Source organism: Hermetia illucens, chromosome 3 (assembly GCF_905115235.1).
Source record: "Hermetia illucens chromosome 3, iHerIll2.2.curated.20191125, whole genome shotgun sequence".
Taxonomy (NCBI): Eukaryota; Metazoa; Arthropoda; class Insecta; order Diptera; family Stratiomyidae; genus Hermetia; species Hermetia illucens.
Genome location: NC_051851.1, coordinates 19,916,243 through 19,927,628, shown reverse-complemented (window position 1 = coordinate 19,927,628; position 11,386 = coordinate 19,916,243). Strand labels below are relative to the sequence as shown.

The 11,386-nt window shown below is 38.5% G+C and overlaps 2 protein-coding genes across 3 annotated transcripts in view; one reads left to right on the top strand and one right to left on the bottom strand.

Annotated features, from left to right (window-relative positions):
* Positions 1-4,772: 4,772 nt before the first annotated feature.
* On the bottom strand, positions 4,773-5,638 carry LOC119652577 (protein lin-52 homolog). 2 transcript variants are annotated; one of them, XM_038056792.1, is made up of 4 exons: positions 5,503-5,638; positions 5,361-5,447; positions 5,085-5,183; positions 4,773-5,012 (listed from the first exon to the last, which is right to left on the bottom strand). In XM_038056792.1, exons 1-4 carry the CDS (start codon positions 5,510-5,512, stop codon positions 4,870-4,872), a joined length of 339 nt encoding a protein of 112 aa, XP_037912720.1. In that variant the 5' UTR covers positions 5,513-5,638; the 3' UTR covers positions 4,773-4,869. The 2 variants fall into 2 exon arrangements, with proteins under 2 accessions (XP_037912720.1, XP_037912719.1); XM_038056791.1 differs by having other exon boundaries at positions 5,085-5,189; positions 5,503-5,637.
* Positions 5,639-5,820: 182 nt separating this feature from the next.
* The window catches only part of LOC119652576 (N-acylneuraminate-9-phosphatase), a 33,279-nt gene continuing 27,713 nt past the window's right edge, over positions 5,821-11,386 (top strand). The window contains exon 1 of the mRNA XM_038056790.1: positions 5,821-6,147. Coding sequence (XP_037912718.1) covers positions 6,013-6,147 — 135 coding nt within the window. The 5' untranslated portion in view covers positions 5,821-6,012. The remainder of the gene's footprint in view (positions 6,148-11,386) is intronic.

Below are 11,386 nucleotides of genomic sequence, written 5' to 3'. Positions count from 1 at the left end.
TATGTTTGCTATGTAAAATTATCATTTAGATCAACTCAGAGACCCCATAACGTGAATATCATTGCGAGATTCCGTTCTGGACTAAGAAACTTAAAATGGGGAAAGGAAACATTTTGGTTTGAGATTCCTAAGAAAGGTGTTTCGTATGACTATTTCAGTGCGAAGTCTGGCTCTGATGAAACCTCGCTAGAAGAGATGTTTTCTATACGATCGTGGTTGGCTATCATTGAATATATAAAGTTAAAACTATAAGTACCATTCAATCCGCCCAAACGGTCTGAGAAGCGATGAATAAAATGATAAAGTCTCCCGAAATCAAACAACGGCCACCGCCCCGCAGGTGCTTTAGTGCAAAAAATACTTCCCATATTTACCCAACCAGACGCAGAGGCAAGTTCTGTACTATTTTTGTGAGTCGTGTACAGTCTTGTCGGAATATAGTTGGACGTCCCTTCCGCTTACTTTGGATGGCATTACGTATCAGCACATAAACTCAATGAACGGCATGGCAATAAGATACTGTGGAAACTCTCAACAACGCATAAACTTACAACCTCCGCCTCCGCTTACAGCCTCCACCGTTAAAAGAAATCTAATCGCCAAAAGAAACAAAACCATTTCGGATTTTAAGAATTTCCAGCCCTTACCATTGTCATGTGAAGGATAGTGATAGTGAACGGCGTGATCAGGCACAGACTAGACTGTTTTATTAAGTATCGTCGACTTCAGATTCAGATTAGAAGGTTGAAATATTCCAATTTACTGATCAAATCAAACAGAGGTTTTTTTTTAGAGAATGTGACCACCTCTGCCAATCCATCAACATAAAGAAATCATTCACTATCGCATTCACAAGAAGTGGGAAGGTTTTAACCTTAGAACTATAATATAATAGTATAGACTTGCTAAGAATAACCGGCACTCTTGACATTAGAATAAATGAGCGCGTGGAAGTTTCTCTTTATAAAACTAAAGAAACAGCCGAGTCCATTTATAGAATTGCGTATGCTTACAGCTGAGGCTTAAACTCTAATAAAATAGTTCAGATTTCCAGAGATTTTGTCGGACCGATTATGAAATACATGGAATATAGCAGTTCAGTTAAAGAGATGTAAGGTTTCAACGGCTCCACTCCAACTTGTACTATTTGCTCCCTTGTGAGAGAAGTGTTGATTATATTATATATTTGTCAAAAAAAAAAAAAAAAACGAGGAACCGAACTAGGAACATGATCAGCAAATTGGTCTACGCAATCCTCGGGGCGCCCAGGGTGGTAAGCGATTTATTAACCATAGTAATTGCTTTGAAATAATGATACCCAAATGTCTTCATCATAAGTCGTTCGTTGATAACAGGTTGGCCGAATGGAAAATTTGGAAAAATATGAACCGTACCTGATGGGCTGAAGTATTAAATCCATATGATTTTTAGTTAACCCTTACCTTCAAAGGACAAGTTTATAAATTTAACAGACGTCGGACCATTGATTTGTGGGAGAGAGCATTCTGAGTAAAGCTACTTTTGTTAGTTTGAAGAAAATGGATAAAAAGGAATTTTGTGTTAACAAAGCATTGCTTTTTGTCAGAAAAATACTATTTTAAGCCAAAGCTTGGCTTGATAAACATTATCCGGACTTTGCACTGGGAAAATTGACCGTTGAGAACTAGCTTGCTAAGTTTAAATGAGGTAAAATGACGCATTGGACTAGAGGCTATTACCGACGAAAACATTAAAAAAGCCCACAAAATAATTTTGGATGTTCGCAAAGTTAGTTAATCGAGATAGCTGAGACTCTAAAGATGTCAAACGAACGTGTTGGACATATAGTGAATGAATGTTTGGGTGTGCGAAAGTTCTATTCAAAGTGATTCTGAGCAATGTTTGAAACTCTTCCGCCATAAGAAAACTCGAATTTATGCGTCAAAATGTGCCAATGGATAAAACATGGCTTCATTATTTCACATCAGAATCAAAACTATCGTCATGTGCGTGGACTGCACGTGGAGATCCGACTCCAAGCACGTAAAGACGCAACAGTAGACTGGCAAGACTATGGCATCAGTATTTTGGGATGCACATGGTATCATATTCATCGACTGTCTTGAGAAGGAAAAAACCATCAACAGCGACTATTACATAGCGTTATTGAAGGGTGAAATCGCGGAAAAACGGTCCCATTTGAAGAAAAAGAAACTGTTTTTTAATTAAGACAATGCACCGTATCACAAATCAATGAAGACGATGACAAAGTTACATGAACTGAGCTTCGAATTGCTTCCACATCCACAATATTCTCCAAATCTGGACTCTGCAACTTTTTCCTGTTTTTATATCTCAACAGAATGCTCACGAGCCGACCCCGCTTGTGAACGGGACAAAGGCTGAAGGAAAAGAAGAAGAACAGAATGCTCACTGGAAAGAAATTTAGCATCGATGAAGAGGTAATCGCCGAAACTGAGGCCTATTTTGAGGCTAAATTTGGTGTCGAAAAATTGTATGACCGCTATAATCATTGTATTGCCCTCAAGGGTCACCATATTAAATAAGAAAATCAAATTTTATCAAGAAAAAAAATGTTCTATGTTAGCCTACGAATTTTTGAGATCACCTGGTAAAGCCAAGAAAATGGTGTCGGTTATCCGATCAGATCATTACAAAGATCTTTACTATAAACTGGACCTTCGAGAGAAATTGAAGGAATCGGGCAAATCAACAGGACCTGACGATATAGCAACTGAGCTCTGGAAAACGAGGAGTTGAACCTTAACAGTCTTGGTCAGTGTAATCTACAATCGCGTCAATGGGGACGATAGAACACTATCTGATGCACCCTCCTTCCCAAGAATTCAAGTCATTGTTCATAATCGGCCAGCCATATTTGCTGGAGACTTGTTGGTTCGTCGTCCGGATGTGCAAGATGGTACACGAAGCGAAACACTTCCTTCCAGAAAGCGACTAAATTTTTTGACCTAGCTCCCTTTTCCGAGATCTCGCAGCAGACAGAGGAGGGTGACACGAAAAAGGGGAACTCACTAAACTTGCATGTACGATGCGACTGCAGGCTCTCAAGAACTGCGTTACCCTTCTGGATCACAAAGATTGCAAATGCGGCTAGGATGTCGATCTCGGAGATCCGAAAAAAAAGCACCAGGAACTAGGTTATTTTTCCCGAACAAATGTTGAATGTTCGATGTAAACTGGCTGATGCACGCTAAATGTCGAAGTTAGCCAAGGGATGCTTTGTCGGGCTTCTGCCTTAAGGCAAAAGTTAGAGAGATTATGATACGTAAACACGGTGAATGGACTGCATTCAAAGAAGAAACAGGAGTACTTGATGCTTAGGTATGTTGATAGTAGTTTACAATCGTAGCGCTATGACTCCGTTGAACGGAATCCAACTGTTTTGAGAAGAAACCTATTGGCTACTAGGATGTCTGCGGCATTGACAAACACGGCTAGAGGTGCATCCTGCTGAGGGAATGCCAAAAGTGCAGCGTCTACCAGCTATTGCCTGGTTGTTTCAAACACTAGAACGGCTTCTAAACAACAGACAACCTCCTAGTATTCTTTGGTTTTAGGACCAAACAAGCGTGAGCGGCTTTGGGCAGGAAACGATATTCTCGCTTCGGTTGTTATTCCATAACATGAAGATTATTGAATTCATTTTTGGCAACCATATTAGCACATCATTCAAGAGCTATAGGGTGAAAATTATGTAAAAAAACAGCCCGGGGTGAAAATTAGATGGGTGTGGAATGAGAATTATGGGGGCCATCTAATTCTTTTCTTCTTTTCCATTGAAATTTCTATTTCTGGCCACCGAGATAACTCTGACCCGGAGAATACCACATTTTCCATCGCCCTCTTGTCAGGCCTGGTGACAGCCTAATCCAATTCATAACGGAAGCATCCCCTCGCAATTTGTTTTTGTTTTTGTCACGGACCCGGTCATATGCGACATCCAACGTTGAACGCCCAAAAACTGTTCTATGCAGATGACATTTTCTTCTTCAAATCTCACTGGAGACAGTGGAATTTGTATCGTGACTTGACGTCGGATATTAGTCGATTCAGCTGTGAATGAGTACCTGAGTCAAATCAGGGTAATAATCTCGGGCGAGCGCAATGCTGACCACATTGGCTCTTACTTATGAAGTGTTCTAACACACTTCAAGGCCCTGATGCAACATGAATTGTTGTGCCAACGATTATTATTATTAAAAGAAAGTTTATGTCGACCGATCCCAATGAAGCAGGCACTATTACTGTTAGTGATAGCGATATGCAATTTAATATCTGAGAACAATGCACTTTGCCAATGAAATTTTTTTCCACATTAGTGCAACTTGGATGAAGTGGCGGACTGTACCTAGCGTCCTTGCCCATCGACATGTCTCAAACCCAAAATTCACCGCATTATTCTTCCAAAAAGCACTGTTCGTTGGTAACGTTTGCGTTATGTGTTCATTGAAATGGCTTCTCGAGGGCCATCGTGAACCATATCAATGTTAGTGCTATTAGTTCGCTAGGGCAACCAAATAAATAATCAATACAATTATTTTATATTCAAGACTTTCAGTTAGCTCAGTAAAGCATGTCCTATCACCTTGATTCCTTCTTACGAGACTCATTCATAACTAATGATGATTTTATTGCTTTATTCGGTAACAGAAGCTTTTACTTCCAATTTGACACGAACCCAACAACAATTCACAGGTCCTGCAAAGATCTAAAGCGAAGGGGAAAGGTTCGGTTACCAAACTCCGTTTGAATTAAAAATCTAAAATTTCATTCAAAATAATAAATCGTTTATCACTGATCTAAATTGAAAACCCTTAGTTACAAAAAGCTTATATATAAATACAAAAGCTATTTCCGTTTTGCATTAGCAAATATCGCCAAGTACTTTCCTCTAGTCATTTCTTTAGCTTCCATCAAACCAAACTGATAAGCTTGGTCATACAATTTACGAATTTCTGCGATCAGTCCATTTGTAGATAGTACCCCCAATTCTACAAGAAAAGGTATCATAAAATCTAATATGTTCAGCTAATTCAAATATTCAAATCGGTCTGGTTACTTACGATGCATGGAATTAAGATCTTCCTGGGATAGTCCTCGGGTCCATGCTGGTGGTGAAGAATTTATAGGCGTGTTACTCATATTCACGAAGTTCGATACACCTGGAACTGAAAGTAATGATTTTCGTTGCCAGGAAAATTTATGAATTGCGATAAGCGTTAGGTGTAACGACTAATTGAGATCAGATCTAGCGTCTATAGTCAACATGAAGCACTACGGGAATGCTACGAAATGAAACGAAAGAGGAACAGGTGGAGGAATGAGATTGATATACATACTTTTCTCAGGCCATAAATCCGGTGATGATCGATCCAATTTCTCCATTGATAGGAGAGAGTCAACAGACGATATTTCTCTTTTCGGTGCTGGAATATAAGGTGAAATTAATATAATATTTTTAGTGGAAATGAATATTATTACTTCTGTCCATTGTCGCAAATACAGGTCTCTACAATCTGTCACTTATGTTTACATTAGAAAGATAGTGGAATAAATTCGTTCAATGCAAGTGTATCAACAGTTTTAGAAACACTGTCCGTATAATTTCTATCTTCAAATATATCGATGTTTTTTTAAAAATGCCGATATTTAGGACCGTAAACTAATTTTAGATGTTTTTCTAAATCATTAAATACCCTCAATTACTTTCCTAGCCAGCAGTTCTCGAACCAATTCTTTGAAAATTTTGTATGCCACCGTCCTTCCTCTTGCATGACCTCGACCGCTGACGAGCCAGACAAACTTATTTTGGCTCATCTGTCACTTTACGCGCATTGGCACCAGCACGAGTATTCATTTGTACGCAACGAGTTGACGGGCGTGCAGTTTTCCGATTCCTACTGCCTACTTAACTTATACTTAGTGAAAACACTCATTGTTAGTTTGCAATTTCATTCCAAGAGAGAAACCCAAAAGTTGATAAAATATAAAATGTCGTCGATTGCGAAAGGTTCTAGTAAATTTGCACAGAAAGCAGGTTGCCTGAAAAACTTGGCAGCAATTTTCTTCGATTTGGATAATACTTTGATTCCGACACGGAAAGGTGATTCGAAGGCCTGCAGAAAGGTAAGAAATGTGAATTGTATAGAATCGTGCGAGGTGTAAGTGGGAAGAGAATGAATGCAAGCGCGCTAAAGGTCATCGGGCGGGATATGCAACAGCGAATGCACTGCCTGCATGATTGTGCTCATTTGCGGGTGATTTTACTGTGAGAAGTGCGCCTGAAAGTGAGTAATGTTGGGGATACTTGATAAGATAGCAATGCCGTGTACTCAAGGTGATTATTATGTTATTTCATCAACAAAAATCCTTAGATTGAGTACTTTCAATGGAACAAACATATAAAGAGGAATGACATAACAAAATAGGATTAGTTGCATCGCATTTGAAATTAAAACCTGCTCTGATAACTGCGTAAACATTCTCTAGTTTTATGCAACAGTTAAGCTTGTTTAAACCCCACAAAACATCCAACAACTGCAGAAATAGAGAAGCGATAAAATCTCATTTCCATTCTGAACTCGATCTATGAAAAGTTCATTCTTCGATTTCAAATACTTTCGAAAACATTGTTAAACAATGAATTAAACAAAGTTCAACTGTTTGCCGCGTATGTAAATATTTGAAGCACCATCGATCACGCGCCGTTTGTGAAAATCAAGCGAAAGAAATTAGACTCAATCAAAATTTCTGTAGAATGATAAACAACAGATCTCGGAGGAATAACAATTTTTTTGAATGCTTAGAGGAGCAATATTAATAAAACAAAGATCACGCGTTCGGTATTTGACGCAATGGTTAAGATAACTTGAAGAAAATATATTGACGTTCTGCATGCGTAACTTATGCATAAGAATTTGGGGGTGTGATGCGAAATTTTATTTTTTGTCAATGAAGAATGGTCTTTCATCGTATTCTAAATTAATGCAAATGTGGAGTTTATTGGATAAGGTACTATTACCGTCTAGATCGACAAAAACGCACTGTTTTAAAAGTTTATCTCTTGGTCACTGCATGAAATTTTCACCAGAAATTGTTGAAAAATTGCATGATGATCCTTTTTATTTTTTGGGGCCCTAAACCCCTTTATGGGGCAAAGAGGGTCAACCTCCCCCATGAATTTCTGAATTCCTGAATTCTTCTTCCATGTTCTGACGAAGCTGACGACGAAGCTCTAGATTCAGATAGTGGGTTCCATTGCCCGCTATAATCCGCGATGGACTCACTTCCGCTTCTGATCTACCCGTGCAATGGCCTCATGTCCGTACACCAGCTCTTCATTTGTAATTTCCCAAGGTCACAGTACCTCGAAGGCGAAGTACAGCACAAAAAGTGAATTGACGCGGAAAAACCTCAACTTGATGTTTGTGTTGAGACAGTTGTATTTCCAAATTTTGGAAAAAATAATAATAATAATAATCGTTGGCGCAACAATCCATATTGGATCAGAGCCTTGAAGTGTGTTAGAGCACTTCATTCAAGACCGTAACGGTACACTACAGTATATTGTAGGAGACAATGTGGTCAGCGTTGCGCTCGCCCGAGATTATTACCCTGAATTGACTCAGGTACTCATTCACAGCTGAGTCGACTGGTATCCGACGTCTAATCGCGATACAAATCCCACTGCCACCAGCGAGATTTGAACCGCGACCTTCCGTACGACAGCCTTGTGCTCTTTGGAAAAAATAGCGAAGGCTAATTTAGCGTTGTTGATACTTCGATCGACATCAAATTCAATGTCACCATCGATAGAGATCCAGATGTACAATCCAAACTGTTCGAAGAATTCGATGTTGGGCCCATTAAAGCCCGTAGAAAGATTGCCCTGATCTGTTTGATTGAGAAACTTGATCTTACTTGGCTTACTGAACATAACATTTTCGTTAGCATTACTCTATTGATATTTATTTTCATCCCCCACATATTTTTAAATCGGTCTACCGCAAGGAAGTTGCCTTACCTCGACTGTGGTCCAACTTTATACCACCTAATCGCAGAAACACTATCGAAACAGTTAAAGGAATAATCAACATTAAAACAATTAGCACAATACGGAACAGAATACGTAGACTACGGAAAAATTCGTTAGCAGAAAATGGTTACTCGGTAAACTTCAACAAATTCCATTCTATCCTTAATAATTTGACGCAAGACACTCCCATAAAGAGTGTTCATAATCGAATCGTGATCGGAATGGAGCATATATGAGCAGCTGGATCTGGTCTTAGCCATCCCACACAAAGGACACTGTAAGTGACCTAGTTCACCTGTAGCTAAATCTAAGATCAGTGGGATCAAACTAGACAGACCCCCGTCGTCCGAGTCACTGAAGTATATTTCCAAAATTTAAGACCAGACTGGGAGGGGGAATGCAAATTATCTGTCGAAAAAGTACCCAGAATTTTTAATTAAAAAACAAACTATCAAATTATTCCACAATATCCTCCAAAGTAGGTTCCATCGGATGCACGAAAGTCTACGTCTTGTTTTTTAAGGTTTTGTGTAAAACAAAACCTTATTAAAATTATCCACTGTCTGCCTTTCTGTCACACGTACTTTTCTCCAAAACGGTTAAACCAGATGGGAACTATGAAATCCCACGCCCACAGTGAGTGATATAAATTTAGGTAGAGTTTAAAGGGGGGCTCCCCATACATGCAAAGGGGGGATTTAACAATTTTTTTCACCGAATATAGTTGTGTAGGGTATCAAATGAAAGGTCTCGATCAGAACTTTCCGAATTGATTAATATTAGGTTTGGCGTGAATTTCAAAGTGTTTGAGTAAGGAGTCAAAATGTACGAACCTAAAGTGAGACAGGACTAATTTTCGGAAACTACCCAACCCAAAAATCCGAAAAAAATCAGGAAAGTGCATTTTGTTGAAATCTAGGCCTCAAAATATGTCCCATTCCGATATCTTCTCAAATAAACTTACTAATAGTATGTCACCAACTATTATAAATTTACTGAAAAACCCTCCTCAAATTCATCCTAGGACCATCAGCATAGAGGACAACATTTCATATTCACATGCCAAATTTTATGGAAATCTGGCCATTAAAGCCAAAGTTGTAGCAGTTCAAACTTAACAATTTCGCGCGAATTTACTGCTTCTAAAGCCATGCAAGTAAGATGCTGACGAATCTATGTCTATCTAGCCCTTTTTAAGATTGTGTGTAAAACACTTATGTGAAATTTAAGCCTCGAAAGGTGCGCCATTCCGATATCTCCTCAAATAAACTTACTAATAGTATATTACCAGCTTTTAGAAATTGACTGAAAAACCCCCTTAACTTCATCCTAGGAGTACTAAATTGCCCGGCATAGAGGACAGCCTCGTGCGTACATATGCCAAGTTTTATGGAAATCAGATTATTAGGGTCAAAGTAATAGCAGTTGAAATTTATCCATTTCGTGGGAATTTACCGCATCCTAAGCCATACATATAAGATGCTGAAGTCATAATTGACGGGAAATATTGACATTCGAATGAAATATTAATATTCCATTCATAAAGAATCTATTTCTCCCCAGCCCTTTTTTGTATCTGTTGTAGGTTAAATTCTTCGCATTTGCTAATAATATTAAACTTAGAGTGTGAAGCGTATGAGGTTGGTCAAAACGTGTCATGCCACTAGTCCAAAGCAACATCTTCGTCTCCATTACCGCAAGACGCCGTTCATTGTCTTTTATATTCGGCCAACACCCAGAACTATAGAGAGCGGTAGACGGGCGACATTGCGGTAAATTTTCGATTTGAGACGTTCACTGATACGTCGATCACAAAGAACACCAGTTGTGGAATGCCACTTCATCCAGGTTGCGTTAATGCGTGAAGCAATTTCATTACGCATTTCTCCATTTGTTGATAGCATTGACCCGGGATATTTAAATCGGTCAGTTCTGGACAGGTTACTGCCATTGACAAAGGGTAGTGAATTGTCAAGCGATCTTGCATATTAAAGCCCATTTTGAACTTTCTGTTTCAGACTTGACGTAGAGTTACTTTTTGCAATATCAACTTTGGCACCCTCCACATATTAGCATAATAATGAAAATTAACCAACAAAATATTTTTTTGTACTCCCAAAGGATAGATGAAGAGTAAGCGAAAGTTGCATCGTAAAATTGAATAAGAGCTGAGAAAAAAAATTCATAAAAATTGGCTTTTTGGCCCCCTTAAGTAGACTATTATCTTAAAGTTTTGATGCGATTTATACATTGAATATTTTGTGGAAGGTCGAGCTCGCCATCAAAATACGTCCTTTAAGAATAAGAAGAAGCGATAGGGCAACCGAACATTTCCATAGTGTTCATATGTTCTTCCTTACATTAATAATGGTTATCCTTCGTGCAAGGGTCCAACTCAATCCAAGCTTTGAAGTATGTTAGAGCACTTTATTCAAGACATTAAGTAAAAGGCAATGTGGTCAGTATTGCGCTTTTTTATATCAAGATATGGTGGCACGTCATCGATCTAAATATAATTGTAATATCCTATCCTGTAATTTCCTTCTCATATTTCTTTTGCCGCATCTAAAATTGTCGAAATGTCTCTGAATTGCTAAATCATTTTGATTATTCATCACTGGTTCCATTAAATGTGCGTTTTAGCGACAACGGTGGCAAATCTTCGGTTTTCCTTTCTTCAGTGCTGCTTTTCTTTTATTTCGTTTCTTAGTCAGCAATTTTTTCATGCTTTTGAGATGACGGAAGTGTTTCCCAACGTTTGGATTCCAAAAGATTTAATAAATTCTTTGAACCTCCGTCGACGATGTAATTGGTCACATGGAATTTCACTGAGTTTTGAAAGTTTCTATAATTCCCTGAATTTCAATGCCCCGGCTGGTTACTTGTATATCATATATCAAACTCGGCGTGATCGAATTTTTTTTTCCTAACTTCACAAGTTTAGCATACTATTGAAGAGACGAAACAATCTAAAACTTCACTTATATTTTTTTCTATGGTGGTACAGACGCGACCAGCAAACTAAAGTCATGTTTATACCAAATACCGTCCCTCAAAACCGTTAACTAATTCTCTGGCGTATTATATTCTCTAGTTATTTCCTTTTCGTCAGCTTTTTGCGCGTTTGCCATATGTTGTTTCACTAAAGCCTGTTGGTAAATTCTTTAAAGGGTCATCCAATGAGACATTTTTTTCGCTGTTTATTTTTTTGGAAATTGTGAATTATTCATCACGTAATGTCTGCAATGTCTTGAGTACACTTTACACTTTTTAAAGCCCAACATCGTCGCTCATTGCTGAAGTACGGGGCAATGCCTCCATCCATCTTCA

Coding starts and splice junctions, on each gene's coding strand:
- LOC119652577 (XM_038056791.1), bottom strand. Junction 5,190..5,360: donor GGATTTATGGCCTGAGAAAA/GTATGTATATCA, acceptor CATTACTTTCAG/TTCCAGGTGTATCGAACTTC. Junction 5,013..5,084: donor AGATCTTAATTCCATGCATC/GTAAGTAACCAG, acceptor CTTTTCTTGTAG/AATTGGGGGTACTATCTACA.